The sequence below is a fragment of the Pyrus communis genome, chromosome 2, assembly GCF_041283825.1.
Source record: "Pyrus communis isolate YQ-2024b chromosome 2, ASM4128382v1, whole genome shotgun sequence".
NCBI lineage: Eukaryota > Viridiplantae > Streptophyta > Magnoliopsida > Rosales > Rosaceae > Pyrus > Pyrus communis.
Window position 1 is genome coordinate 5,887,984 of NC_142566.1, and position 25,310 is coordinate 5,913,293.

Consider the following 25,310-nt stretch of genomic DNA (forward strand, 5'->3'; position numbering starts at 1 on the left):
ACACGCCACAGATGTAGAATCCAATAATATTTGGAGATAAAATCTCTCTAAATCTTTCCTTTCAACATGTTTAAACTATAAGAGTCTAGTTTCTTTCTAAATCATCCTGGATGCTCATTGCTCTAATGCTAAAGCGACTATTTGGGATTCTATGTCATAAGCTAAAGCAGTCCGGTGGTACAAACCGAAACATATATGCAAAATCGTTTTGTTGTTAACACTGAGCGCGAGTTGATAAGGCGAACTCGTGTGTGCTTCCGCAAGCTGCAAACAATGTCATAATGACGGTAAGAACCAACCAATGTGTCAAAAACTGAAAAGATGGTTCATATCATCCTCAATTCATACTCCAAGCAAGGATTCAACATTAACTAAATATATCAAACGCCTCTACGATGCAGCAAAAATACAAGAAGACAGAATTGTCTAAATTCCAACTCCGATACACTTATCTCTTTTCCGAATGAAACATTGAATGGAAATCTAGCAGACTTGACTATTTTAAAGCGTCGTTCCCTAGTGATATATTTGATCAAACAAACACAGGTTACTGCTTTTTCTCTTCAGCTTTCTTCGGCTGAAAGAAACAAGCAAATGGAGCCGTGAGGAAAATAATATAGTATAACAAATAAATCCTTCTAGGCCTGAAAGTGAAAGAGAAAGATCATTTAAGATAACCAAAAGAGAGGTCTTCAATCCTTCTATATAAAAGCAAAGGTATGATGCAGATGCAAAAGGCTACGGAATTGTCTTCCAAAGGCCTTGAAAGGCGCACACACAAACACATACAAAATGCAAGAAGCATAAAATTGAAGTCCCCTGGGCAGTGTAAGGAAATGCCGCCAAAGCATTCGATGGCCTTTAAGATGAATAATCCATAAAATATTATAAAATATTGACCAATTTTGACAGACAAATAAGGATTTGGATGTGAACCGATGATGCAACAACTATGATTTGATATGAAGAGGTGACTGGGGTGCTTTTTAGATAACAAATCCCAACAACTCCGGTTCCCCAAATTCTTGCTTCACCTTGAAAATATGTTAAGGCAAAATTTCATGCACTTTCCATATTCCGGTAATAGTAAACACCAATGGTATTTGATGCACAAGACACAAATAACACACCAATCGTAAAATATGAAAACTGTGATCAAAATTGACGGTAAAGCAGATCAATTAGTATGGAAAGGCCAGTGAAGCCAATCTGAACTGTAATGCAAAACCAAAATGAAGGCATATATAAACATTGTCAACCATTTGGTTAACCACAGTGGTGAAGAGATACCATCACGACTCATTATTACAATCACCATGGACCATGCCTCATGTCACGAGTCATGAGTCTTACTTCCCATTTCAGAACAAAAAGACCCTGACTGTACTATCACTATCAAAACCCACAAGCATATATAAGTCACGAATGGAAGCTTGAACCAGTCATGAGATGAAAGAAAAGGTATGTAAAAACTTATACCACCTTTATCTTATTGAATACGGCTTACGGGGAGAAAAAGGTACATGAACAACAAAAACCCAGCACAATGACAGCAAAAGCTGACCCAAGGCTTTCGGAAATCATGATTTGTATGCAATTTTTAAAACAAACGTTAAAGAAAATGCTATATAAGTGTCAGTATCAGTGTCAAAACTACCATAATTTGGAATTATCTTTCTGGGGTTCAAAAATTGAATAATTTTCAAGTTTTAATTACAATTTTCTTTCATTTCATCTGAAATTCAGCAACAGACAGTCACCAAACGGAAAATGGGAAAATTAAAAGAAGCCCAGCGAATTTTTTCATCGATCAACCGAATGATTATAAATGAAGCTGGGAGTCAGTTGTGAGTAACTAAGTGAAGAAATTCAGTGTGGAAAACATACACTATAACGTGTGATGTGTGTGTGTGTGTGTGTGTGTATGCATAGATCGTTATGCACTGCATGCAGCAAGGATAGCAATCAACAATGGTGATAACATTTACATCAATCAAAAGAATAGCATAATTACAAGTTTCAAGCAATGCACGTTACATGTTCGACGAAATGCCAGACAGAAGAAGGATACATTCGCTAACACACAAAAGCACTTGGCCCTTAGGAGTAAAATGTAAGTTCTTTTACCTTGGTGCCGGGGGCCGGTTGGTGGAGCTCGTCGGCGGGGATAATAACGGACCAGGACTCGCCAGCGTCGCGGAACATCTGCTCGGTCTCGAGGCTCTGACCCTTTTCGAGGATCATGTTGCGGATGTCCTGGGCGGGAGTGGCGGTGGCGTCGTAGACCTGCTCGACGCCGTTGACGAAGGTGACGGTGATCTTGGGGGGCTGGTCGTCGGTGCGGCGCTTGACTTGGACGGTGCAGGAGGGGTTGGACTCCTTGGCCTTGCGGGCGTTGCACTGCGCCAGGAACTCCAGACACGACGCCGTTCGGGGGTCCAAGGCATTGAACTCGATCCTCACTCTCGATAGGAACTTCAACATGATTTCTGACTGATTCTCTCTTTGTTTCTTTGTTTCTCGATAGTAACTTCAAAATCCACAAGCTTATCAGTCAAGAATGGAAGCTTAATTAAGTCATGAGAAAAAAAGGAAAAAATATGTAAAAATTTATACCACCTTTATCGTATTCAATACAGCTTACAGGGAGAAGAAGTGAAAAATTGATGGCGAAATTTCTTTTGTACATGAACAACAAAAACCAAGCACAACGACACCAAAAGCTGACCCAACACTTCTGGGAATCATGATTTCTTTGCAATTTGGTATCAAAATATCGGTATTCAAAACAAGATCATAAAGAAATTTCAATACAAGTGTAAGTTCCTCTTTTCAAATTTCAAATCCAAATTTCTTTCATTTCATCTGAAGTTCAGAAGAATAGACAGCCAGCAGAGGTAAAATGGGGAAATCAAAAAGAAGCCCAAGAAATCTTTTCTTCGATCAACCGGCCGCTACGAGTAAATACGGTGAGCTTTGAGTAACTACGTGAAGAAATTGAGTGTGAAAAACATACACTAGAAGTGTGTTGTGTGTATCTGTATATATGCGTACAAAAGACAAGAATCAAAAATCAAGAGACAGTGACAGAAACAAAATCCAAGAGTAACCCACATGAGAAAACATCTATATCAACAAAACCCAACAATCAAAACATGGATTTTACACAACTCAACAACTTACAGCTGCCATGCGCTTAATTATGCCTAAATTCCAACAATTAAATTTTAAAAAAAAATCTGGAAATGACAGTCAGAATAAAGCATAAATAATGGGGAGAGAGAGAGAGAGAGAGAGAGAGAGAGAGAGAATCACCTGAAGAGATGGGGACGATTTCGTTTTGGGGTTTTTCCAAAACCCTACTACTACACTACTTACAGAGTGAGAGACGACAGAGATAAAAGCAGCAGCCAAAAGTCAAAACATATAAAAGGCAAGACAATGCCACTGTTGTTGAGTGGCAACGTTGTAAATTGGCGAGCGTGTTTTTTCTTTTTCTTTTTCTTTTTTCTTTTTTTCTTTTTTTTATGCAATTGGCGAGGGTGTGTGAGGGGGCGGGAGATGTGTAATTTCCTGAACACTATGTTTGGATGTGGAAAATAAACTTGAAATTTAGATAAAATTCAGAATTTATAAATTGATATGCATCAATTCCCTTGTTTGGATTCATAAACATAGAAATTTAGAATTTCTACATGGAAAAAAAAACTTGGAATTTAGGACCTCCAATTCCCAAGTTTAAATTCCATGTGAATAGGTGTCATTTCCCAATTTCTATGATTGAGAGTTTAAAAATAACAAATTCTGTATTCAATTTCATTGTTCTTTTAAGTTAGTCAAACAAGAAAATTCACAAATTATAGAAAATAAAATTCTGTCATTTCAATTTCCGTCATTTTAAAATTCTTTAGTAATCTTAAATATCTTCATCCAAACATAGTGTAACATTATGTTTGGATGAAGAAATTTAAGATTATTAAGGAATTTTAATGACGGAATTTTATTTTTTAGAATTTATGAATTATCTTGTTTAGTTAACCTAAAAAAAATGAAATTGAATTTGAAATTTTTTATTTTTAAACTTCAATCATAGAAATTAGAAAATGACATATATTTACCTAGAATTTAAACTTGGGTATTGGAGGTTCCAAATTCCAAGTTTTTTTTTTCTACGCGAAAATTCTAAATTTCTATGCTTATGAATCTAAACAAGGAAATTAATATATGCCGATTTATAAAGCCTGATTTTTATCTAAATTTTAAGTTTATTTTTTTCATCCAAATATAGTGTAAGTTAGAAGGGTGGTAATTGGCAAAATCATAAATACTCAATTCGGGTCGTTCTACAAGCGCCCATGAGTGCAAATTTGGGTTAGACTTTCGTAGGGTAGAGGAAGAGAATAACCTTGTCAATTACTTTTGTATCCCTTTGTCTAATGACCAATAAGCCCTTACCAAATAAATGAAATTTATATTTAAAGTGTGTTTTTTTTAGTTAAAATTGTCCATGAGATTGTCATAAGGAAAATTTATTTAAATCTATATAACATATTTCTACACTCAACTTAAATGTCAGATGTTAATTGTATTTTTTACCCTAGTGCATAATTCTCATCAAGTACCAAACGAATTAATAATAATATATCGATAAACTCACCCATTATAATTAAACCCTACCATGACTCTTTGTTTATCCTATGTTCATTCCAACTAAAACCCTAATAACTTTTATAGAGAAAAACAAGTTTTTCTTATAGTTGGATACTAATTTTGAACTTTTGAATCCTCTAACTAAAGTGTGAATCGATTTATGGAAATTTTTTGTTCATTTGATTTTGATTTTTTTTTTTTTTAATTTTAGAATATGAGTATTTGGGTTTCAATTTTTTTTTCGTCAATCCCGATGTAGTTTGAACTTTCTACAACAGTCGTAAGCAAAAAAATTACGACTTTGTTGCTGTTTGTGGGATTTTCTAAAGCACATCTCTATGAATGTTGTGTTTGTTTCAATATTGAGTGTAACTATTGGCGTGTTTGTTTCAAGTACAGAATTATCTCTACTAAATAATAAAACACTCATTGTTAACCAAAATCCTATGAAATTACCAGTTTAACCCTCTAATTAAAACAGAATATGAATAAGAAATGTGGAGCAGAAATGTAATTTCACACAACCAAATTTTGCTTTTTTTTTCTTGGGAGTTTTTACAAAAAGCTCGCTATACTGTTCACTTTAACGAAAAACCACATTTTTACACTAAAAAGTCAAACCTGGTAGGTACTATTCACTATACCCTTTATTTTGTCATTAGCGTTAAAACTCAAAGTTTTCAAGCCCTTTTCATTAATTTTTTTTTTTTTCAAAGCCTCACCTACATGTAATCCTAACATATCTCTAATTTAACAAAAAAAAAAAAAAATTCTCACTCTCACATTCTCTATCAGTGTCTTCCTCTCTCCTTCTATTTCAAAAACAAAAATAAAAAATTTTCTCACACACTTTATGTGTGCCCATATGCTAGTTAGTGATTAATTCCAAGAGTTCGGACCAACCGTGTCCATTTAGTTATTAGCTCTAAACAGTCACAATCTTGAGTCTTTGAGAAGATATAATAGTTTGTAACTGCTTATTACCACTTATGTAATGAAATCAAATACTGACCAAAACTAATTAAGATGAAAATTGGTTGGGGCAATTAGAATGCAGAAGGTAGATTACCTCATTAGAATTACAAAAATTTGCAAAGAAGAAAGTTGGTCTGTGAAGAGAAGGTGATGGGATATTATTGTGCTGGTGTTGATAGCAACCCAAGTAAATGGTTTGGTTGAGACAGCATGAATTTTGGTTTGGTAGAGAGAGAAAGCAAATGGTTTAAAGATAACTTTAAATTTTGTTTTGGGAAACAAAAAAAAAACTTAAAATTTTAAATTAGGTTTTCTTTTTTTTTTTTTTTTTTTTTGGGTAAACTGAAAATATTATTTTAGGGCAAAGGCCAAGTAAAGTTACACAGAGATCCAAACACAACTTAAGTACATAACAAAAAATTGGGCCTCAAAAGCACACAAAAAAGAGCCCAAAACAAGAAACCCCTAGGCACCTTGCAGTCCCCGACAACAAAAAGGAGACCAGATTCTGAAACTAAACTCGCACAAATGGCAGAAGAACTCTCAAAGAGAGAGAAGTTTTCTCACCAAAACGGGAGAGAAGAAGTTATCCATTAGGCTATTTTGCCTAGGCAATTTTAAATTAGGTTTAGAATGGTAGTTTAATAAATTTTGGTTTAAAGAGATATTAATTCTTTAATTAAAAAATAATAATATGGGCGTAAAGAGTAAGTTGAGTGTAGAAAGAGGTTATATGAGTTCAAATAAAATTTATCTTGTCATAACTCCTCATTTTGGTCCATCAGATTGTCCGCCGTCAATCATTTGGTCATTCTATCAAAAATCTCTCTTAAATTGAAGAAACCTTTAGTTCAAGTGAAGGAATTGATTTGATCAAAATACCCTTAAATTAATGGAGTTTTTCACAAAAGGACCAAAATTATTGGTGTGGATAATCTTATGGACTACTTATATTGATTTTAAATCTCAAAGACTAAAGTCAGGAGTTATGTCAATCTTAAAGAACATTTTTATTAAAAAGTGTTTAAAATATAGAACAGTTCAAATTGCAAACAATTTCAAGACCCATTGATTGAATAGTCCCAGCCACCATAAAGTCGTAAGCCTCCTTTGGTGGCTCGAATATGGGTTAGAGCATCTTTAGAGCATCCCCAAATGAGACGTCAAATTCAAAACATCAAATTTCAATCTGATGGCTGACTTGACAATTTGACATATTGTCAATATTTTCCTTCCAACTGATAGGCCAAAATTTATTGCTTTATTTTAAAAAAAAAATAAAAATAATAATGTTGGGTTGTTTTTTGGTATAAAAATAGTTAAATAATATTTAAATGTATTAGCATTTAAGGTAAGGCAAGTGGAATGTCTTTGGAAATAGCAAAAACCATATTTGAAGGCAGCTTCAAATTTGACATCTCCTTGTCCATGTCAGCTTAGCCTTCTTTCCCAAGTTAGTTTTAACATCTCGATTAGAGTAAATAGTACGTCATTTGTTATTATTATATGTCTATGTGGCATTTTTGACATCTTGTTTGGAGATGATCTTAATGAGAGCTCTTAGCTAAAATTTGTGGAGGATTTAAAAAATAATAATCAACTCCAATCATGCTCCCCCTTGTAAGTGAAAAGTCTTAGATTAGATTTTCGCAAAAAGACAAATTTGAACTAAATTATTATAGCTATTGTGAGGTTAGCTTACTCCCTACACCCGTAAGTACAGATAATGTCATATGTATTCCAATCATTATCCCTATTTACCTCCTAAGACGGTGAAGGAGAAAGAAGGGTCTAGCCGAAAGATTTATCAGTGTACCTTTGAACATAAGCTGGTACATAAGGATGACAACGATTTAGTTTGGAGACGGAAATGTTATATCCATCCCCATAACCATGAAAATTAATCATATTCATAACCACAAATTAACCATCGGGGATTATCCATAATCATACTCACCTGGTAATGCATATCCTATCGGTTAACGGTTATATCCATCTTCGTCAAAAACAAAAATTTATTTTGATCCAATTGACGCACAATAATTTAGTAGATATTAATTTCGTCATTAAATAGCCATGTAACATCCCACATCACCCAGGGGAGTGGATCTTGTAAGCCTTATATGTATATTTTCATCTCTACCTAGCACGAGGCTTTTTGGGAGCTCATTGGCTTCGGGTTCCATAGGAACTCCGAAGTTAAGTGAGTTCAGACGAGAGCATTCCCAGGATGGATGACCCATTGGAAAGTTCTTGTGTGAGTTCCCATAAACAAAACCATGAGGGTGTGGTAGGGGCCCAAAGCGGACAATATCGTGCTACAATAGAGTTGAGCCTGGGATGTGGTGGGGGCCCAGGCTGAGATATGACAATTTGGTATCATAGCCAATCCCTGGGCGAATGTGTGTCGACAAAGACGTCAAGGCCCTAAGGAGGGTGGATTGTAACATCCCACATCGCACAGGGGAGTGGATCCTGTAAGCCTTATATGTATATTCTCATCTCTACCTAGCACGAGGCCTTTTGGGAGTTCACTGGCTTCAAGTCTGAAGTTAAACGAGTTTGGGCAAGAGCATTCCCAGGATGGGTGACCAATTGGGAAGTTCTTGTGTGAGTTCCCAGAAACAAAACCGTGAGGGTGTGGTAAGGGCCCAAAGCGGACAATATCGTGCTACGATGGAGTCGAGCTCGGGATGCGGTAGGGGTCTGGGCCGGGATGAGACAAGCCACGTCCAATAATAAAAAACATAACAATGAATGAATTTTGGCAAGTGTAAAAATAGTAGTATTGAACAAAACAATGATAATGTTGGTTGTTGATATCTCCCATAAGCATGATATTTGGCGCATAATGAACATAGTATAGGGTTCAGCGAATACTATTATATTATATACTAAATATTTATGCGGTGATTAATGAATATGGTAATAGTAGTATAGGTTCACTCAAATATAAATATAATATTTATATATATTATGGAAATTGTTATTAGCATTTCAAAAATCTCATTTGGCATTCCAAACTTTCTATAATTAGAAAGAAAAATACATTTATGAGAGTGCATAATGAAATTTTTGAAATACTAATAACAGTTCTCTATTCTACTATATATTATATATATTATTCGGTTCAGATTCGGATTCAAGGATGGATATGGAGTGCTAACAACAGTTCTCTAAACCCCTGGTTGAAGTAAATTTTCTTAAAGAGCTTCCAAAAAACTATTTTTGATATATATATATATATATATATATATATATTGTCAAAAGTAATTTTTATTACTAAGAGAGTACAAGTACATACAAGGGGGCCCAAATACACTTTAAACACAAAACAAAAAGTGAACCCCCAACACTAAACGAAAACCCAACCCGAGGGAAGAGCCCAAAACAGAAAAACACAAAAGCTCTAGCTAATTTAACAGATTTTTAACTAGAACTTAACGAATATGACATTTTCAATAAGTTGAATACTTGTTTGGAATGTTTAAAAAGACTCGGGACAAATTTCAAATGACATTCAAAAAATTGGTGGGTTTTAGGTACTTCATCCTTTTTTTTCTTGGAATTATCTTTTAGTTATAAACCTAGCAAACACAATAAAAACCTAACATCAGCCTCCCTAACCTAGCCATGCAGTCACTTTTCATCGATTTAGATTTGAGCGTTCATTGTTCCAGATCATATGGTGGGGGCGGTCTTTGCTGTGAGAGACACAAATACAAAGGGGAGGGATTGCTCAAGGTGTTTTTTGGGTAGAAACTTTGATTCCTAATGGAGCCTTCTACCCAGAGTCCAAATACCACGTCTTTATAGGTAATCCAATTCCGGGGAATTTAGGAATTGGACTCTGGATATTGGGTGGACCCCACCTAATTTCTATTCCCTAAGTGCTAGTAAACACTGGAATGTTTTGGAAGGACTGCAATTCTGTTCTCCCCATTCAAACCCTGACTGGTAAACATGCCACAAATGTAGAATCCAATAATATTTGGAGATAAAATCCCTTTAGAAAGCCCCCCTCTCTCTAAATTTTTCCTTTCAAACATGTTTAAACTAGAAGAGTCTAGTTTCTTTCTAAATCATCCTGGACGCTCATTGCTCTAATGCTAAAGCAACTATTTGGAATTCTATGTCATAAGCTAAACAGTCCGGTGGTACAAACAGAAGCATATATGCAAAATCGTGTTGTTGTTAACACTGAGCGCGAGTTGATAAGGCGAACTCATGTGTGTGCTTCCACAAGCTGCAAACAATGTCATAATGATGGTAAGAACCAACCAATGTGTCAAAACCAGAAAAGATGGTTCATATCATCCCCAATTCATACTCCAAGCAAGGATTCAACATTAACTAAATATATCAAACGCCTCTACGATGCAGCAAAAACACAAGAAGACAGAATTGTCTAAATTCCAACTCCAATACACTTCTCTCTTTTCCGAATGAAACATTGAATGGAAATCTAGCAGACCTGACTATTTTAAAGCGTCGTTCCCCAGTGATGTATTTGATCAAACAAATGCTTTTTCTCTTCAGCTTTCTTCGGCTGAAAGAAACAAGCAAATGGAGCCGTGAGGAAAATAATATAGTATAACAAATAAATCCTTCTAGGCCTGAAAGTGAAAGTGAAAGATCATTTAAAATAACCAAAAGAGAGGTCTTCAATCCTTCTATATAAAAGCAAAGGTATGATGCATATGCAAAAGGCTACGGAATTGTCTTCCAAAGGCCTCGAAAGGCGCACACAAACACATACAAAATGCAAGAAGCATAAAATTGAAGTCCCCTGGGCAGTGTAAGGAAATGCCGCCAAAGCATTCGATGGCCTTTAAGATGAATAATCCATAAAATATTATAAAATATTGACAGACAAATAAGGATTTGGATGTGAACCGGTGATGCAACAACTATGATTTGATATGAAGAGGTGACTGGGGTGCTTTTTAGATAACAAATCCCAACAACTCCGGTTCCCCAAATTCTTGCTTCACCTTGAAAATATGTTAAGGCAAAATTTCATGCACTTTCCATATTCCGGTAATAGTAAACACCAATGGTATTTGATGCACAAGGACACACATAACACACCAATCGTAAAATATGAAAACTGTGATCAAAATTGACGGTAAAGCAGATCAATTAGTATGGAAAGGCCAGTGAAGCCAATCTGAACTGTAATGCAAAACCAAAATGAAGGCATATATAAACATTGTCAACCATTTGGTTAACCACAGTGGTGAAGAGATACCATCACGACTCATTATCACAATCACCATGGACCATGCCTCATGTCACGAGTCATGAGTCTTACTTCCCATTTCAGAACAAAATGACCCTGACTGTACTATCACTATCAAAACCCACAAGCATATATAAGTCACGAATGGAAGCTTGATCAAGTCATGAGATGAAAGAAAAGGTATGTAAAAACTTATACCACCTTTATCTTATTGAATACGGCTTACAGGGAGAAAAAGGTACATGAACAACAAAAACCCAGCACAATGACACCAAAAACTGACCCAAGGCTTTCGGAAATCATGATTTGTTTGCAATTTTTAAAACAAACCTTAAAGAAAATGCTATATAAGTGTCAGTATCAGTGTCAAAACTACCATAATTTGGAATAATCTTTCTGGGGTTCAAAAACTGAGTAATTTTCAAGTAATTACAATTTTCTTTCATTTCATCTGAAATTCAGCAACAGACAGTCACCAAACGGAAAATGGGAAAATTAAAAGAAGCCCAACGAATTTTTTCATTGATCAACCGAATGATTATAAATGAAGCTGGGAGTCAGTTGTGAGTAACTAAGTGAAGAAATTCAGTGTGGAAAACATACACTATAACGTGTGATGTGTGTGTGTGTGTGTGTGTGTGTGTGATGTGTGTGGGTGTGTGCGCGCGCGCGTGTGTGTGCATAGATCATTATGCACTGCATGCAGCAAGGATAGCAATCAACAATGGTGATAACATTTACATCAATCAAAAGAATAGCATAATTACAAGTTTCAAGCAATGCACGTTACACGTTCGACGAAATGCCACAGACAGAAGAAGGATACATTCGCTAACACACAAAAGCACTTAGCCCTTAGGACCCTTAGGAGTAAAATGTAAGTTCTTTTACCTTGGTGCCGGGGGCCGGTTGATGGAGCTCTTCGGCGGGGATAATAACGGGCCAGGACTCGCCGGCGTCGCGGAACATCTGCTCGGTCTCGAGGCTCTGACCCTTTTCGAGGATCATGTTGCGGATGTCCTGGGCGGGAGTGGCGGTGGCGTCGTAGACCTGCTCGACGCCGTTGACGAAGGTGACGGTGATCTTGGGGGGCTGGTCGTCGGTGCGGCGCTTGACTTGGACGGCGCAGGAGGGGTTGGACTCCTTGGCCTTGCGGGCGTTGCACTGCGCCAGGAACTCCAGACACGACGCCGTTCGGGGGTCCAAGGCATTGAACTCGATTCTCACTCTCGATAGGAACTTCAACATAATTTCTGACTGATTCTCTCTTTGTTTCTTTGTTTTGGTTACTCGAGAGTGGTGCGGTGGGGATGAACAAGAATCGGCCCAATCTTATATACCAACTCTAACTACAACTCTCACTACAAGGAATGAGCGATCAAACTCGGATCTTATAGATGACAAATGAAGATAATGATTTAATATTTATGAATTTCATATTTAATAAGGATGAATTTCAGGTCTATATTCCACACATTATATTTTGGATTCGATTTCTTAAGTTGGTGAATCATACGATAGTAGCTAGAGAAAACTGAAATACATATGTAAGTCTTCTTTGCCTCCGAAAGAATGGATTGTCATAACAAAACCACTAACTACTTATTCTTTCTTAAAAAATGGAAAAAGAAAAAAAGGAGATGATGATTTAATATTTATGATTAATTTGATACCTAATTATGAGTAACATGTTATGTTGTTTAATCTCATTTTCTAATACCAAATTATATCTAGTTATAACTAGAAATATAAAAAGAAACAGAATAGAGAGATAAAAAAGAATTGCCGCCTTGGGGATTATGACTTCCTTGTTTATTTGAATCATAAATAAAAACATAGTTTGCGTAGCTCAACGCACCCAAAAGCAACAACGACGACAAGATCACAAGGCCTTTGAAAATGTTGGTGACACTATACAATTGTTTCGTACGCTACAACCTAATGAAACCACTCTTAACACCTATTAATTAAATTAAATAACTTGTGTTTTTATCAAGGTGCAAGTATTGTTTATGAGAATGTGTTAAATGTGATTTTGATCCATCTCAACCATTGTATTCAAACAGTTGGAATTGCTTCGGCTTGTTAACAGAGTTTCTATACATATATATTGAATTGATCTCTTTTTCAAAATTCAGCTCTTAAATTTGTACATGTGTTGTAATTCAGTCTAAAAGTAGTTTTAAAATTGTTAAAAGCGCTTTTTGGTCTGAATGTGCTTCAATGCGATTATTTCTTTAACAAATTAGTATTTGCAATTTGTGAGGGATAATGAACTCTTGATGTATAACTAACCAAAACCGCTTCATTGTCAGAGAAGCACATGAAATTGCTTACATTAGAACTTGCACTTCTCACCTAAGCGCTTCATTTTCAAAAGAGCCCAATTATAATGAAAAAATGAATTACAAAACACTTTTGAACATAACTGCCTTTTGGAGAAACATTTCCAAACGGGCCATTGGAGCATCCATCATAATTGGTTCAAACTGCAATGGACTGATGTCTCAAACGGTTAAGAATGTTTACCCTTTGCACTCGAGATCCTGTATTCAGATTCCTCTCTCCTCCAATATTGCTTTTATACAAAAAAACAAAAAAAAGAAAAAAAAAGAAAAAAAAGTGTAAAACCATCTAACAGCATAAAAGAACTATACTGGCATTAACACAATAGAAAGAAATATACAACGTCGTGCTTGACAGTGTCAGGTAAAAATAAAGAACAGCTCAATGAGGGCTTATACAATGAAAAGAATATGCTTTCAGCTGAGTAATCACAGTACAACACTAGCACGTATGGTAAAATCTCAGAAAGTCAAAAACCTTGGGACATTTACAGATTCATCGACGCCTATTCCGTGAGTAGCTTGGGGATCCAGTGTTGCCTCTGTAGTTTCTGCTCGGAGAATCTAGCGGTCCCCTGAACGAAGCATAAGCGCGTTTAGCTGATTCAGGTACTGAGTCTAACGGAATTGACTCCACAAAACATGCCGTGTTGATGTGAGTCCTCTCAAGCTCTGCTTGAAGTAATTCAGAGCTATACTGCTGGGCAAGTGCCTGAAGCATTCAACAATTTACTTTCGAGTTATTTGCAAATAAGAAAAAGACCGGGAACATAGAACTTTACTACGAGGTTTAACATGACAACCAATTGACGTGGTAAAGATTTCTTTCATCCTATTTACTATCCAATATTACTATTCTAGTCGACTATGCATACGTATGCACACATACCTGTCACCATAACCAACTAGTCAACTTGGCATTGTGTTTTAAACATTGTACAAGAAGAAATCACTAGAGAATTAAGGTTTCTTACAATGAGGTCATCGGGTGACACACTCATCCCATCCTGTCTATCATCAGCCGCCTCTTCACTTCCACGTGTTGCTCGTCGATTATGCCCTGGATTCTCCACATTTTCTGATACATTCTCAGTGGCTTTATCGAGAAGTACACCTTGTAAGGACTTCAAAGACTCCCTTGCACCCGCAGTTAAATATGGATTTAATACAGTCTCGAAGTATTCAAGCTGCATTATTTACACAAAAGGGAAATCTCTTAGAACCACATCCGACTATGCATGATCAATGATGGTAATGACTTGCTCACTCCCAACGAGATATCATATGAAATGAACACTCTGTAATTTTCTATTTCACATCAACCTTTCAAGGTTTTATTTTTATCACATATACATATACAATGTATATATGTATATATTTTTACAAGGGAAGTTGTCAAAATATTTTTCCATTTTTTATATGCATAACGTGTTGGATACATTAATATCTTATCAAAATTAGGTGCATTTAGAACAAAAAGGTTTTATCTCAGAGAATATCATTCATCGAGCACCCAAAGGAATGTGGTGCAATTGCCATTTATTGTTGCTCATCACCAAAGCCATATGCAAATTAAACCATCAACTTGATACAACATGCATACTGCAAAAATCTTTTACCTCAAGCATTAGCTGACAGAAACCATTTGCATCAAGTGACCTAAGATCTTTCGATTCATATTCATGGAACAGGCTGATAAACGTGTCAATTAGACCTTCAGCAAGAATGCCAAGTGTCTTGTCCAATAAGGGCTTCGCACCAGAGAATACCTGGAAAGTCGAAATTGATTTCATCAAGTTTATTGAGAAGACGACTCAAAAGTTAGAGCTAAGAATATGAAACCGCATATATGCATAAGTCCTAACCACTGGAAAATAACATATAGAAAGAAAAAAAAAAAATATTTACATGCTCATTGGAGCAGGCAACGTACCAATTCATACTATGGCCTAAAGAATAAAGACATCAAAAATTAATATAATACATGGCTTGCACTAAGTACCTCTGCATGCACAGCTACCAAAGTGTGCAGTAACTCCACAGCAGCATCACGCACACCCTGCAAGACACCATTTTATTATGAGGTTCCAGTTCAGTTATTGAAAAAAAAATACTAATAGAAGTACAACTATAAATGCCAAATGCTAAATTCTTAAGTTTCTTACTTTTACAGCAGGTGCTGCTCCCCATTGAACACCAGAATCCAACAAATAGTTCCAGGCAGCAGTTCTGATCAAATTTGCCTGAGAGGAAAGTGAACTGTTAAGTTTCACGTAAAGGACTACAGAAAGAGCATCATAACTTCAATTCATGTCCACTTGAATTTCGTGAACAAATGATAGGAGCAAAAAATGTCAGCCGTGTTCACATAAAGGACGGAATGATTGCAGGCAAATTTACTCACACAACCGAACAGGTGTTGAACCTGAAAAGTTGCAAACTCACCCCTTCCCCAAAAGAATTGGGAGAGAATATGTCGTGTGGCACAAAGGAAATGGATTGCCTTATTATAAACAAAGTAAAAAGAGATTCTTTCAGAAAGAACGCACCACTGCACTCATTTAGTTATATCATATATGAAGTTATGAACACATCAACAGAAGTGGACCTATAACTTTAACTACATTTTCTTAGCCAAGAAGGCAGTAAGTGTAGAAAATGCCCACACAGTAACACAAACTGACAAATGAGAAAAGCAAGATAATATAGTAGACCTACAGAAGAACATGATCGATGTGCGTGTTTGTTGGGGTGTTCAACTATACCTTAGCAAAAGTATATTGCTCAAGGACCTTCTCTTCAAGACCAGAAAACGACATAACTAGGTCTTGTACGTCACCATCCTCCTCCTCTCTTTCCCTTTAAAAAGTAAATAGAAAATATATAGCAAGGTAATCACGCATAACCAAACAGGTCATATTAAGTGCATAAAAGTTTTAAACCATCAATAAATGAGCATGAGTCAACTATCAATCGATGAGCATCACCTACAGGTCCAATGTTTTGTTTGAGTTTTTTAACTTTTTTTATAACCTGGAACATCCACATCTTTGACCCGACTAACCTCTAAGGGAACATTTTGACCCTCCATTTCGAATGGCCAGGAAAACCCATTGGTCTATCTACTTGACACTAAATTCAATACCACCTTCATTATCGCATTCTTATCACAGGTGTAGCAAATTTTCATGTGAACTAGTAGATTTCAACAATCGACTTATGCATTTTATTTATTTTCTACAAGTGTTATTGGGGGAGGGGGAATTGAACATAGAACCTCATGTGGATGAGTAAATGCAGTTAACCATTTGAACTAGAAGCCCTTGCTTCACAAATGAATCTTTAAACAAAAGAACAATATCCTAAAGCCTGCTCACATGCAAATTCTAGTCAGTTTTGATCCAACCAAATAGTTATTGAATATGACTACGCCATTTGAAAGTGGAAGATACAAGATAGTAGCCAATATGATTTCTGGTTCTTGGGTTCCCACTTCAGTGGATTATGTACAACATTCCATATACCAGGTATATCCAACTGCTCCTAATAAATAGGGCAAGAAACACGATGATATCCTACGGTTCAATGAAGAGAAAAATAAGGCCCACATACCTAGACTGTAGCCAGATGTGCTTGTAATTTTTGTACAACTCATAAGAAAGTTCTTCTCTGCAATAGCCAACATTACTCAAGACTATTAACAACTGTTGATGTGGGCCAACACTTCCTGGGAGATCAGACTTTTCTTCTAGGGTATGAGAATATCCATTTTGTACATGTGAACTTCCTTTGGATTTGTTTACGGAAAGCTCACTTCCAATGCGCTCTAGATGACCTGATTAGTGTGCAGAGAATGGAAGCATCACAACCGGACATTAAATACTTAACATGAAGTTGAGTTAGGTAGTCATCCATCATACCTGCAAAATCGAGCATACAGTTCAAAAAAGCAAGTCTGACAGATTCTTGTGTTTCTTGGAGTTGCATGAACATTTCTTCCGACTTCGTAGCCTCAGTTCTTAAAGATTGAATCATCCTGAAATATATAATACTGTTAATGATGAATACATAAATAATGAGTGAATGTTCTGAACTTCTGCAGAGAAACAGGTAATGAACACTTAAAAAATCTTGAGCATGTCTATCAAATAAAAACCCTTGATTAAGTCACGCTTAGGGACTTACAACTTGATTTGATCCATTGCTGATGTCATAACATTACGGAATGCTAGAGGCAAGAAAGAGATTGTGTAGGGAGATTTATTCCTTTCAAGAACTGATACAGGAACCCATGTCTCGTCTTTTGAAATCTCTGCAGTTGATGCCCGCATCCATGAGCAAAGCCTTAGGATATAAATCTTCGTAATCTCTGACTGAAGCGCTCGAGTTGCAGTTACTATTACAAAAACAAGTCCAACCTTCAGAACACTTCAAGAAACCAGCACATTGCAGGTAAAGAGAAAGCTAAGATACCAGCAATAGAAGGAGCTGATTCCTTTGCTTGGAAAGCTTCACATGCTTTAGATATTTCTGTTATGGCATCCCTCATATACGGTTGCAGAATATTTGATTCTTCAAGATCACGGAATGTATTGCAAACCTGCATCAAGAACAAGAGTAATAAAATTATAACTACTTACCGAACGTGGGTTTAAACTGAAGATATGCAAAGAACGACGGTCGAATGGAGTTTGGCATCAGCTGATACTAAATTTTGATCTGAAGCATATAAATACAGCATATAGAATTAAAATACATTTTAATATTTATATTTGTAAGGCTCCCTATCTCTGATTAGAGTCATAAGACAAAGAAAAAAGAAAAATACCAACTTAAATTTGAAGGAAAATCACCATTTCTCTTTACACTATCCAGATAGCCTTATTTCTAAACAAAATAAAGCATCAAAGAATGTAGAACAGAGTTGATCAAGAAAATTTGTCATTCTGCGATTACAATAGAAAATACTCAGTTTTACTAAAAATTACAAACTATATTGATAAATTTTGTACTCAAACATATCCACGTTCATCTATGTACCTAAGCTTAATGAACCAAGCCTTCCATTTATGTAATGCTAATTGGTAATAAGCAGGTTCAGCCAGCATACTCACCTTGACTCCATACGCGGATATGGTATTCCGTATCATTCCAGCAACTTCATCAAGAGAATGAGTGGAGTATTTCCCATTTCCAACTTTATCCTCAGCTTTATTTGCCGGAGCATTAGCATTTGATTCAGTAGAAACTTGGGACGACTGTACGATTGAGAGTCATAAGAATGGAAGTGAAATCATCTCTCACAGGAAAAAAAAAAAAAAATACAAAAGAAGATCACTTAAATATGGCAACACAAATATAAATATGGTTTTTCATCACTGAATTTGCATGATGGGTCATCGAGAAAATGGGAACAGTGGCTTAAGCTATTAGGTGTAGGCACTTTCCAGAGGTGGAATCTTCTAGTTTTTCCTATTTAACCTGAAACCGATCTACCTAGGCATGAGCAGGTTGAAGAGAGCTCTAACAGGCATTGGAGGGCCGAACCCACGTATGTGGAAAAGTACGGGGATGAACTGTAGCTAGGGGTGAAAGGCCATGTAACTGCTTCAATCAGTGTTGAACACGCAATAGGCTTAAAGTTCTCCATGCATATTCTCATAAAGCAGCTCACATAAATATGCACCAGCTCAAATATGATGCTTGAACAAACATGACAGTGTAGAGATACAGAAATCAACCTCTTCGGCATCAGAAATAATAATACCAAAAGAAGGGAAAATATGCAGAAACTGAGAAACTCCGGTTTTGCATTTGGGATAATGGTAAAAAGAAAACCCAGAGCGCATCCATCTTCATGCAGTTTGGAAGTTTACATTCTTTTCCTCAGGTATTTATGTTAAAAAGTGATTTTAAGGTTAGGATAATTGGAAGTCCATACTCCACAGTATAGCAGCTATTGACTGACTAGGTATACTAAGAACAATCTATAGTTCTATCCATTGCATTCTTCACGTCTCATGTTGAATGAATATATTTCACCAATGGAAAAATCGATACGTAAAAGCAAAATAATATCATTTAAAAAATACAAAAAGAGAAGGTAAAAAAGTAAATGAGAGATGAAGTGGGAGATAAGCATGTACTGGGGAACTTTGTAACTAACAAGATTTCCCTGTGGAATATTGTAATTTTACCAAATTACAGTTTTATTGGCAAAGTCACCATATACTGATGGCTTTCTAAATAAATAAGCCGGTCAAAGTTTCCAGCCTACCTTCTACAGTTGACTTTATATTGCAGTATTGATGTATATGATTAAGGAAAACAGCGGTATGTTAACAGACCAAATATATTTAATCAGTTCTATGAAAGTGAAACTGTATCTCTTATCATACTAAAGCATCAGAAGACCAAATATATTCATGTGTGCATTACGTGCATGTATACATGTATTTCTGGAACCGTAGAACAAAATACAGCGCAAAAATTATTAGCTGTATATAAGACAAAACGCATGAGCATCATTATTAGACAAATTTTATCAATAAATAAGAGTAGATCTTACATATATGCCAAAGTTAGAATAAAGTGTTAACCATACCTTTGCGAATTTTCCACTGAAAACAGAAAGTGCCACTTTCCAGAAAGCTGGTATGTGATGGATAAGTACAGCAGTTAATCTGCGAATATACCTCCCTCTAAGAGCATCAACTTCTTCACCTGTCAAGTCTACTGGCAGAGAATCTACTGGAAGGTGGATGTCCCCAAGAGAATAGTTGACATCCGACTGACAGTAGTGTAAAAGAACAAATTGTTAAGCACTGACCCACTCTTTAGCTGTTCCTCAGTGTAAGATGATCCAAGGATTACACTTACAGATTCATTTAAATCTTCTTGAATCTGCCTCCATCTTGCATCAGACAGAGCCCTTTCACGTAACTCATTATGTAAAGTCTCCATCCTAGCTTCATGATCTAATGTGCACTTCTCAAGCAAACCTCGAATTCTGTTATTCTGAAGAAGAAACGAACAAAAAGAATTCAGTACATTGACAATGCGCCCCACTGTAGTTGTTTCTTAACGCGTACAGTCATATTCAGGTGCATAGGAAATTCAGACAAACTATGTCCTCTGTTTTTATTCTGACTGATTTTTATCTGGTGGTGTGAGGGGCAAGAGAGATTGTGTCAGAAAAAGGAACTCGGGTTTAACCTCTCTTTTTACTAAGAACGGGATTCTACTAACATGGAGAATGAGTGACATGCATAGGAGGACGAGATATCCACAAATTAAAAGGAAGAGAACATAAATATCAACCATCAACAAGTAAGACCACTCCACTAGAAATACATATTACACAAATTTGGAGCACCCCATTCCGACGCCAGACTGTAACCCTTGCTCAGGTTGATTATTGCCAGTATGGTCCAGATTCAGTTTGGCAAGATAATTGTACTCCATCCACGTGATAGTGCAGTGATGCAAATCTAATTTTTAAGCTTCCATTCAAAGATTATCCTTGTCAGAAAAAAAAGGCCAAACTGAAGGGACTGATGCATCTAACTGTGATCTAACAAATAAACAAACTTGGTGTTGCCAGTAAACACTGAAATTTCATTATGATAATCAAATGGTGGTTCCGTTTTAATTGATTTTGAGCAAGGATGATCCTTGATTTGCAATATAAAAAATAGACGTTCAGATCATTCAAAGATATGGAGACACTCTACCATTCCCGCTTATATGTGGGCCTTTCCCATCACTAGAGAGCACATACTATGTGCTTAATATAAGTTGGGAACAGCAATTGCAAAGATTATATTCAAGACTTCCTGCTTCGGTTGGTTTATCATTATTTCCAAAAGCTTTAAGCTATTAGAATGTGGCACAATAATCTTTTTATACTCGAAGAGACTGGCTTCAACAACCAAGCACTGCAATTTCGAATTCCAATGGTAATAATCTTGATGATTAAAATTCTAATCAGCACTGCTTAGTTTACAAACAAGGAAATTTAAAAATAAACAAATAAATCCCAAGTATAGTTACAAATTTACTAACCTGTATATTTAAATAGTGCCATACAGGATCTGACTCGGGCTCCAGCTCCAATAACAGCCTCACTGTGTTTTCAAGCTACATTAACCATAATAAAGCTTTTAGTAGAAAATTATTAAAAGAATAAACAATAATAAATGCTAACAAACACGAAAGTATGATACTAGTAAACAAGATATGGAGTCTCACGCAATAACTCACTTCAATGCATGTGCATCATTTTGTCTAGCAAAATCACCCTATCACCTCTCAAAAAGTCATAGGTGAAAAATGGGCATGGGCCCACAAAGATTTCAAAAACAAAAAGGAAATGAAGAAAAGAAAAGATTATAGGTGGTTAACAAAGTCTTCTGTTCACAACTTTTCCAATAATCTTAAATGAAATTCTAATCTTTGAGGTTTAATTTGAAAGTTAACCAGATAGCAACTGGTCCTGCACCTTACGATATGCTAGATAATGACCAAAAATGTGGAAGAAGGATAAAGGAAAAACTCTACTTCTGTCAGTGAAAGACTTGTACTTTGGAATTCACGACTATAGCACTAAGGACAGAACACCTCATGGTACTTTCATTATTGGTAAGAACATAATATTACCGAGATTTATATGTTGAGCTTACATTTGTTAAATCTATTTGTGGATCTTCCATAGACTTGTAAAGCATCCCTTTAAACTCATGCATCACTTTTTCAACCTCTTCAAGTACACGCTTCAGTATTCCCACCTGCAATCAAATGATAGCAAAGGTACATCTAATTTAGTGGGAACAGTGCACTCTAATGCAAAATGATTGAACAGATTACAGAAATCTAAGAGCATACTAAGCTGTATTTATTCTGAATAAAGGGAAATGAAACCAGCTGTCTAATAGAGTCTTGTGACAATTATTATCAGGACCTTGCAAAATATTTACTTACGAATTAAAAATAAATACAAGACTAGAATATATGCGACTTTCTTTCCAAATATGCACAAGACTAGCATAGATGCGATTTAAGAGCATTAAAATTATCTAATTTTACCCACACATAAGAAAATCTAATCAATAAAGATTGTTTATACATGAGAAGGCAGAGCTATCGATTTGGCCTTCTTGTATTCCCTAACTGCCAAGTCATATTCTCCCTTGCTTATGCTACCACGAATTGTACTGGGTAAGTTGAATAGCGTTCGGAACCTCTGTAGCATTCCTTGCACGGACCTGATCTTCTCAGCTTGAGCCTATAGTCATTCAAAAACTAGATGAAGCTTATATCATCCAAGTTGCATAACTGCACATAAATCTCCAACCAAATAAAAAATTTAAGTCTTACCAACCTGTCTCTCAAATAGAGGCTGGAATGCACGATTAGCCAACGAACTCACTCCTTGCATACAGTTAAACAAATGAGAAGTGCCTGAACCTTCAGGGTCTTCTTCAATCCGTTTTAACTTTGACTCAATATCTGTGCAATAATCAATATCTTCCACATCAGAAATCAAGAAGCATCCCACTTAACTAGTATCTATGTTTCAAATGAGCTTTCACATTTTTAGGCAATAGGAAGAAATAAATAAGGGCATTGGGAAGTTGTGTCTCAATCCAATAGGACTAAGCTAACAAGCAAATCTTAAACATAAAAGTAAACCAGCTGCCTTGTTTTGATGTGCTTTCCACAGAGGTACTCCAAATTACAAGTTCAAAAGTGGCTGTTTATATTATGTCAAGATAGGTGTATTTTAATCACTAAAGCAATTACATCTCTCAAACAAATTACAAGAATGCAGGCATGTCAGTTGGAAGTCCAATCTTTTAAGCAACCAGAAGTGCATGACAGGCGCTGATGACTTCCAGCTAGATGTTATTGGATAGTTACCACATGAACAAGATGTCTCTACAAGATTAACATGAGGGTAATGCAGAAAGGCTTACATTGACATAGTGATCATAACAATTAGCCATCCCTTTTGCTTTTTGGGTCCGAAATTAGGAAGACTATCAGATAATGTTTCTCTATTTTACATTTTACCTTCCAAACAATTAACCAAACTACACTATGTCTAGATATTACATATGGCACATTTTCGGTAATTTCAAAATTTTGAACTGTAAAACACATCTAAAATTAAGCATCTCCATAAAAAACCAGATCCCCAAGTGAGATGTGACAATTTCTTACCATCAATTGTGGTTTTACAAGAGACAAAGCAGTCAAAATTGTCTTTGACCAGCTGTTTTCTCTGCTGAGTCCGTCCTTTAAGATCACTTTTTAGAGCAAGAGCACCTGCCTCCAAATCTGCTGCACCAGTATCTTGGTGTATCCGTGATATAAAGAGCTTGGCATCAAATTTCTCAGAGAAATACAACAACTTCTCTGTAAATAATCCAATTCACGTATTAGTGTTTGTTAAGCAAAACGGCAAGGTGGTACTAGAAACTTGAAACTTGAAAGCCAATTAAATACAAAGAATAAGAAGATAATGCAGCATAGCAAGAGCGAAGGTGGTACATTACCACGAAGGTTGTTATCCAGTTTGTCATCCTTGGACGGAAAATGGTCCGACGACTCAGTAATCAATCTTAAGGTTTTGTTGTCTATGATCCTGTAAGAACAACACAATGCAAATGCAAATGCAGGTGAAAAGCGAGACCCTCCACTCTAAATAAATTCGGAAAATAGTGGAATAAAGTGCTAACCCCAAGCCTAAGGGATCAATGCATTCCATGCCCCGTGGGAAAGACTGCAAATTGTTAAGCCCCTTTCGTGCCAAGCCCACTGTCGAAACTTTGCGCTCAACCTTTTGGGCCACCGGTGCTGATCTTGTCTCTCGCATTTCACGAACCCTACGAGCAAGCTGCCAACACAAACCCAAATCATTCCCAAAGTTGAAAACTCAAAGCATTCAATTACCCAATTCTCTCTCTTCAAATGTGTATTATATGTATACCTCGGCCTCGTCGACGTGCTTCCAGATACCGGGCTCTCCGCCGTCCCAAGCGGCATCATCATCTCCTCGAGAACCACGTCTGGCGGCAGCAGCAGCAGAAGCGGCGCTGCCGCCTCGATACCGCGCGCGCTGCTGATCTTTGGCGGTGGAGTCCTCATCGCCGCTGGATATGCTGAGCATGTCGACATCGGATTCGTCGTCGTCATCCACCACCCGCCGCCTGTTGCTGGTGTTGCTGGTTTTGCCGGCGTGATTGGGGGCAGGAGAAGCGGCGGGTTTCCTGGGCGGTTGCTGGTGGGGCTGCTGGACGTAATTGGCTACGGGGGCAGAACGGGAGTTGCTGGAGGTAGGCTTCCTGTAGTTGACGTCGCGCTGGGCTTGCTCCTTGAGAGCCATCTGGAGGAGCTCATCCTCGTCATCGCCGTCGCTCGACATTGCTGGGGATTCTGCTGCTCCCTCGACTCAAATTCGCAATTTCAGATTTCAGATTCCGAATTTCTGAAAAATCCAGAAAAAAAATTGTGGAATCGGAAGGATCTGAACTTGTTTCCCACCAGAAAATTGAGATGCAATTATATAACACAGCAACCGGTTGCGTTTGGCATTCTGTTCCAATTGTCCAACGAAACAGTGTAATGGACTGAAACCATTTTAGCCCATATAATCGGTCTCATTTTTTTATCCTTTTAGTTGAACAAGGTCTCTTTTCTTACTCGTCAAATAATTGAAATTTGGAACAAAAATGCTATATTGCACCGTACACATTTCGCACTCTTTATTACTATCTTCTCCCTTTTTTTTTTTTTTTTTTTTTTGGTCAAACTAGTCGTCTGATGAGCGTCTAAAAAACTAGAATCTTGAAGAATACATAATGAGAAGTGTATAAAAAAGGCACACAAATCAAAATTTAAAACTTTATTTTAAGTTGATTTTCTCTTTAAAATTTTGTTTTTATATGCTATTTGTTGAAAATGCTAATGGGTTAATGAATGCCCACAGTGATACTGAAAATCTTGGTAGATTTTTTTAATACTCACACATATTGGATTTGCAACATTGGCAGATGCATAAAAACATTGGCAGTGTTGATATGTGGACTTGGAAATGA

General features: G+C 36.5%; 3 protein-coding genes across 3 annotated transcripts; all 3 read right to left on the reverse strand.

Annotated features, from left to right (window-relative positions):
• Nucleotides 1-304: 304 nt before the first annotated feature.
• LOC137748799 (uncharacterized) lies at nt 305-3,435 on the reverse strand. The gene is made up of 3 exons (XM_088683271.1): nt 3,316-3,435; nt 2,128-2,530; nt 305-577 (listed from the first exon to the last, which is right to left on the reverse strand). Exons 2-3 carry the CDS (start codon nt 2,482-2,484, stop codon nt 548-550), a joined length of 387 nt encoding a protein of 128 aa, XP_088539397.1. The 5' UTR covers nt 2,485-2,530; nt 3,316-3,435; the 3' UTR covers nt 305-547.
• A 6,530-nt stretch (nt 3,436-9,965) lies between these two features.
• LOC148698416 (uncharacterized) lies at nt 9,966-12,238 on the reverse strand. The gene is made up of 2 exons (XM_088683265.1): nt 11,759-12,238; nt 9,966-10,174 (listed from the first exon to the last, which is right to left on the reverse strand). Exons 1-2 carry the CDS (start codon nt 12,113-12,115, stop codon nt 10,109-10,111), a joined length of 423 nt encoding a protein of 140 aa, XP_088539391.1. The 5' UTR covers nt 12,116-12,238; the 3' UTR covers nt 9,966-10,108.
• A 1,264-nt stretch (nt 12,239-13,502) lies between these two features.
• LOC137747066 (exocyst complex component SEC5A) lies at nt 13,503-25,041 on the reverse strand. The gene is made up of 21 exons (XM_068487071.2): nt 24,203-25,041; nt 23,952-24,109; nt 23,769-23,857; nt 23,434-23,628; nt 22,592-22,719; nt 22,337-22,495; nt 21,894-21,998; nt 21,277-21,351; nt 20,092-20,229; nt 19,817-20,002; nt 18,327-18,470; nt 17,686-17,812; nt 17,398-17,608; nt 17,133-17,248; nt 16,825-17,047; nt 15,978-16,071; nt 15,378-15,455; nt 15,215-15,271; nt 14,832-14,981; nt 14,187-14,399; nt 13,503-13,924 (listed from the first exon to the last, which is right to left on the reverse strand). Exons 1-21 carry the CDS (start codon nt 24,635-24,637, stop codon nt 13,709-13,711), a joined length of 3,297 nt encoding a protein of 1,098 aa, XP_068343172.2. The 5' UTR covers nt 24,638-25,041; the 3' UTR covers nt 13,503-13,708.
• Nucleotides 25,042-25,310: the final 269 nt, after the last annotated feature.

What these genes read in the sequence shown, in the direction of transcription:
- LOC137748799 (XM_088683271.1), bottom strand. Translation starts at nt 2,484, where the DNA reads ATGTTGAAGTTCCTATCGAGAGTGAGGATCGAGTTCAATGCCTTGGAC. An exon ending in AACCGGCCCCCGGCACCAAG is followed by an intron (nt 578 to 2,127) that starts GTAAAAGAACTT and finishes TGTTTCTTTCAG; the next exon opens with CCGAAGAAAGCTGAAGAGAA.
- LOC148698416 (XM_088683265.1), bottom strand. Translation starts at nt 12,115, where the DNA reads ATGTTGAAGTTCCTATCGAGAGTGAGAATCGAGTTCAATGCCTTGGAC. An exon ending in AACCGGCCCCCGGCACCAAG is followed by an intron (nt 10,175 to 11,758) that starts GTAAAAGAACTT and finishes TGTTTCTTTCAG; the next exon opens with CCGAAGAAAGCTGAAGAGAA.
- LOC137747066 (XM_068487071.2), bottom strand. Translation starts at nt 24,637, where the DNA reads ATGTCGAGCGACGGCGATGACGAGGATGAGCTCCTCCAGATGGCTCTC. An exon ending in CACAAATAGATTTAACAAAT is followed by an intron (nt 21,352 to 21,893) that starts GTAAGCTCAACA and finishes TGGTTAATGTAG; the next exon opens with CTTGAAAACACAGTGAGGCT. An exon ending in CTGTATGCTCGATTTTGCAG is followed by an intron (nt 17,048 to 17,132) that starts GTATGATGGATG and finishes CACACTAATCAG; the next exon opens with GTCATCTAGAGCGCATTGGA.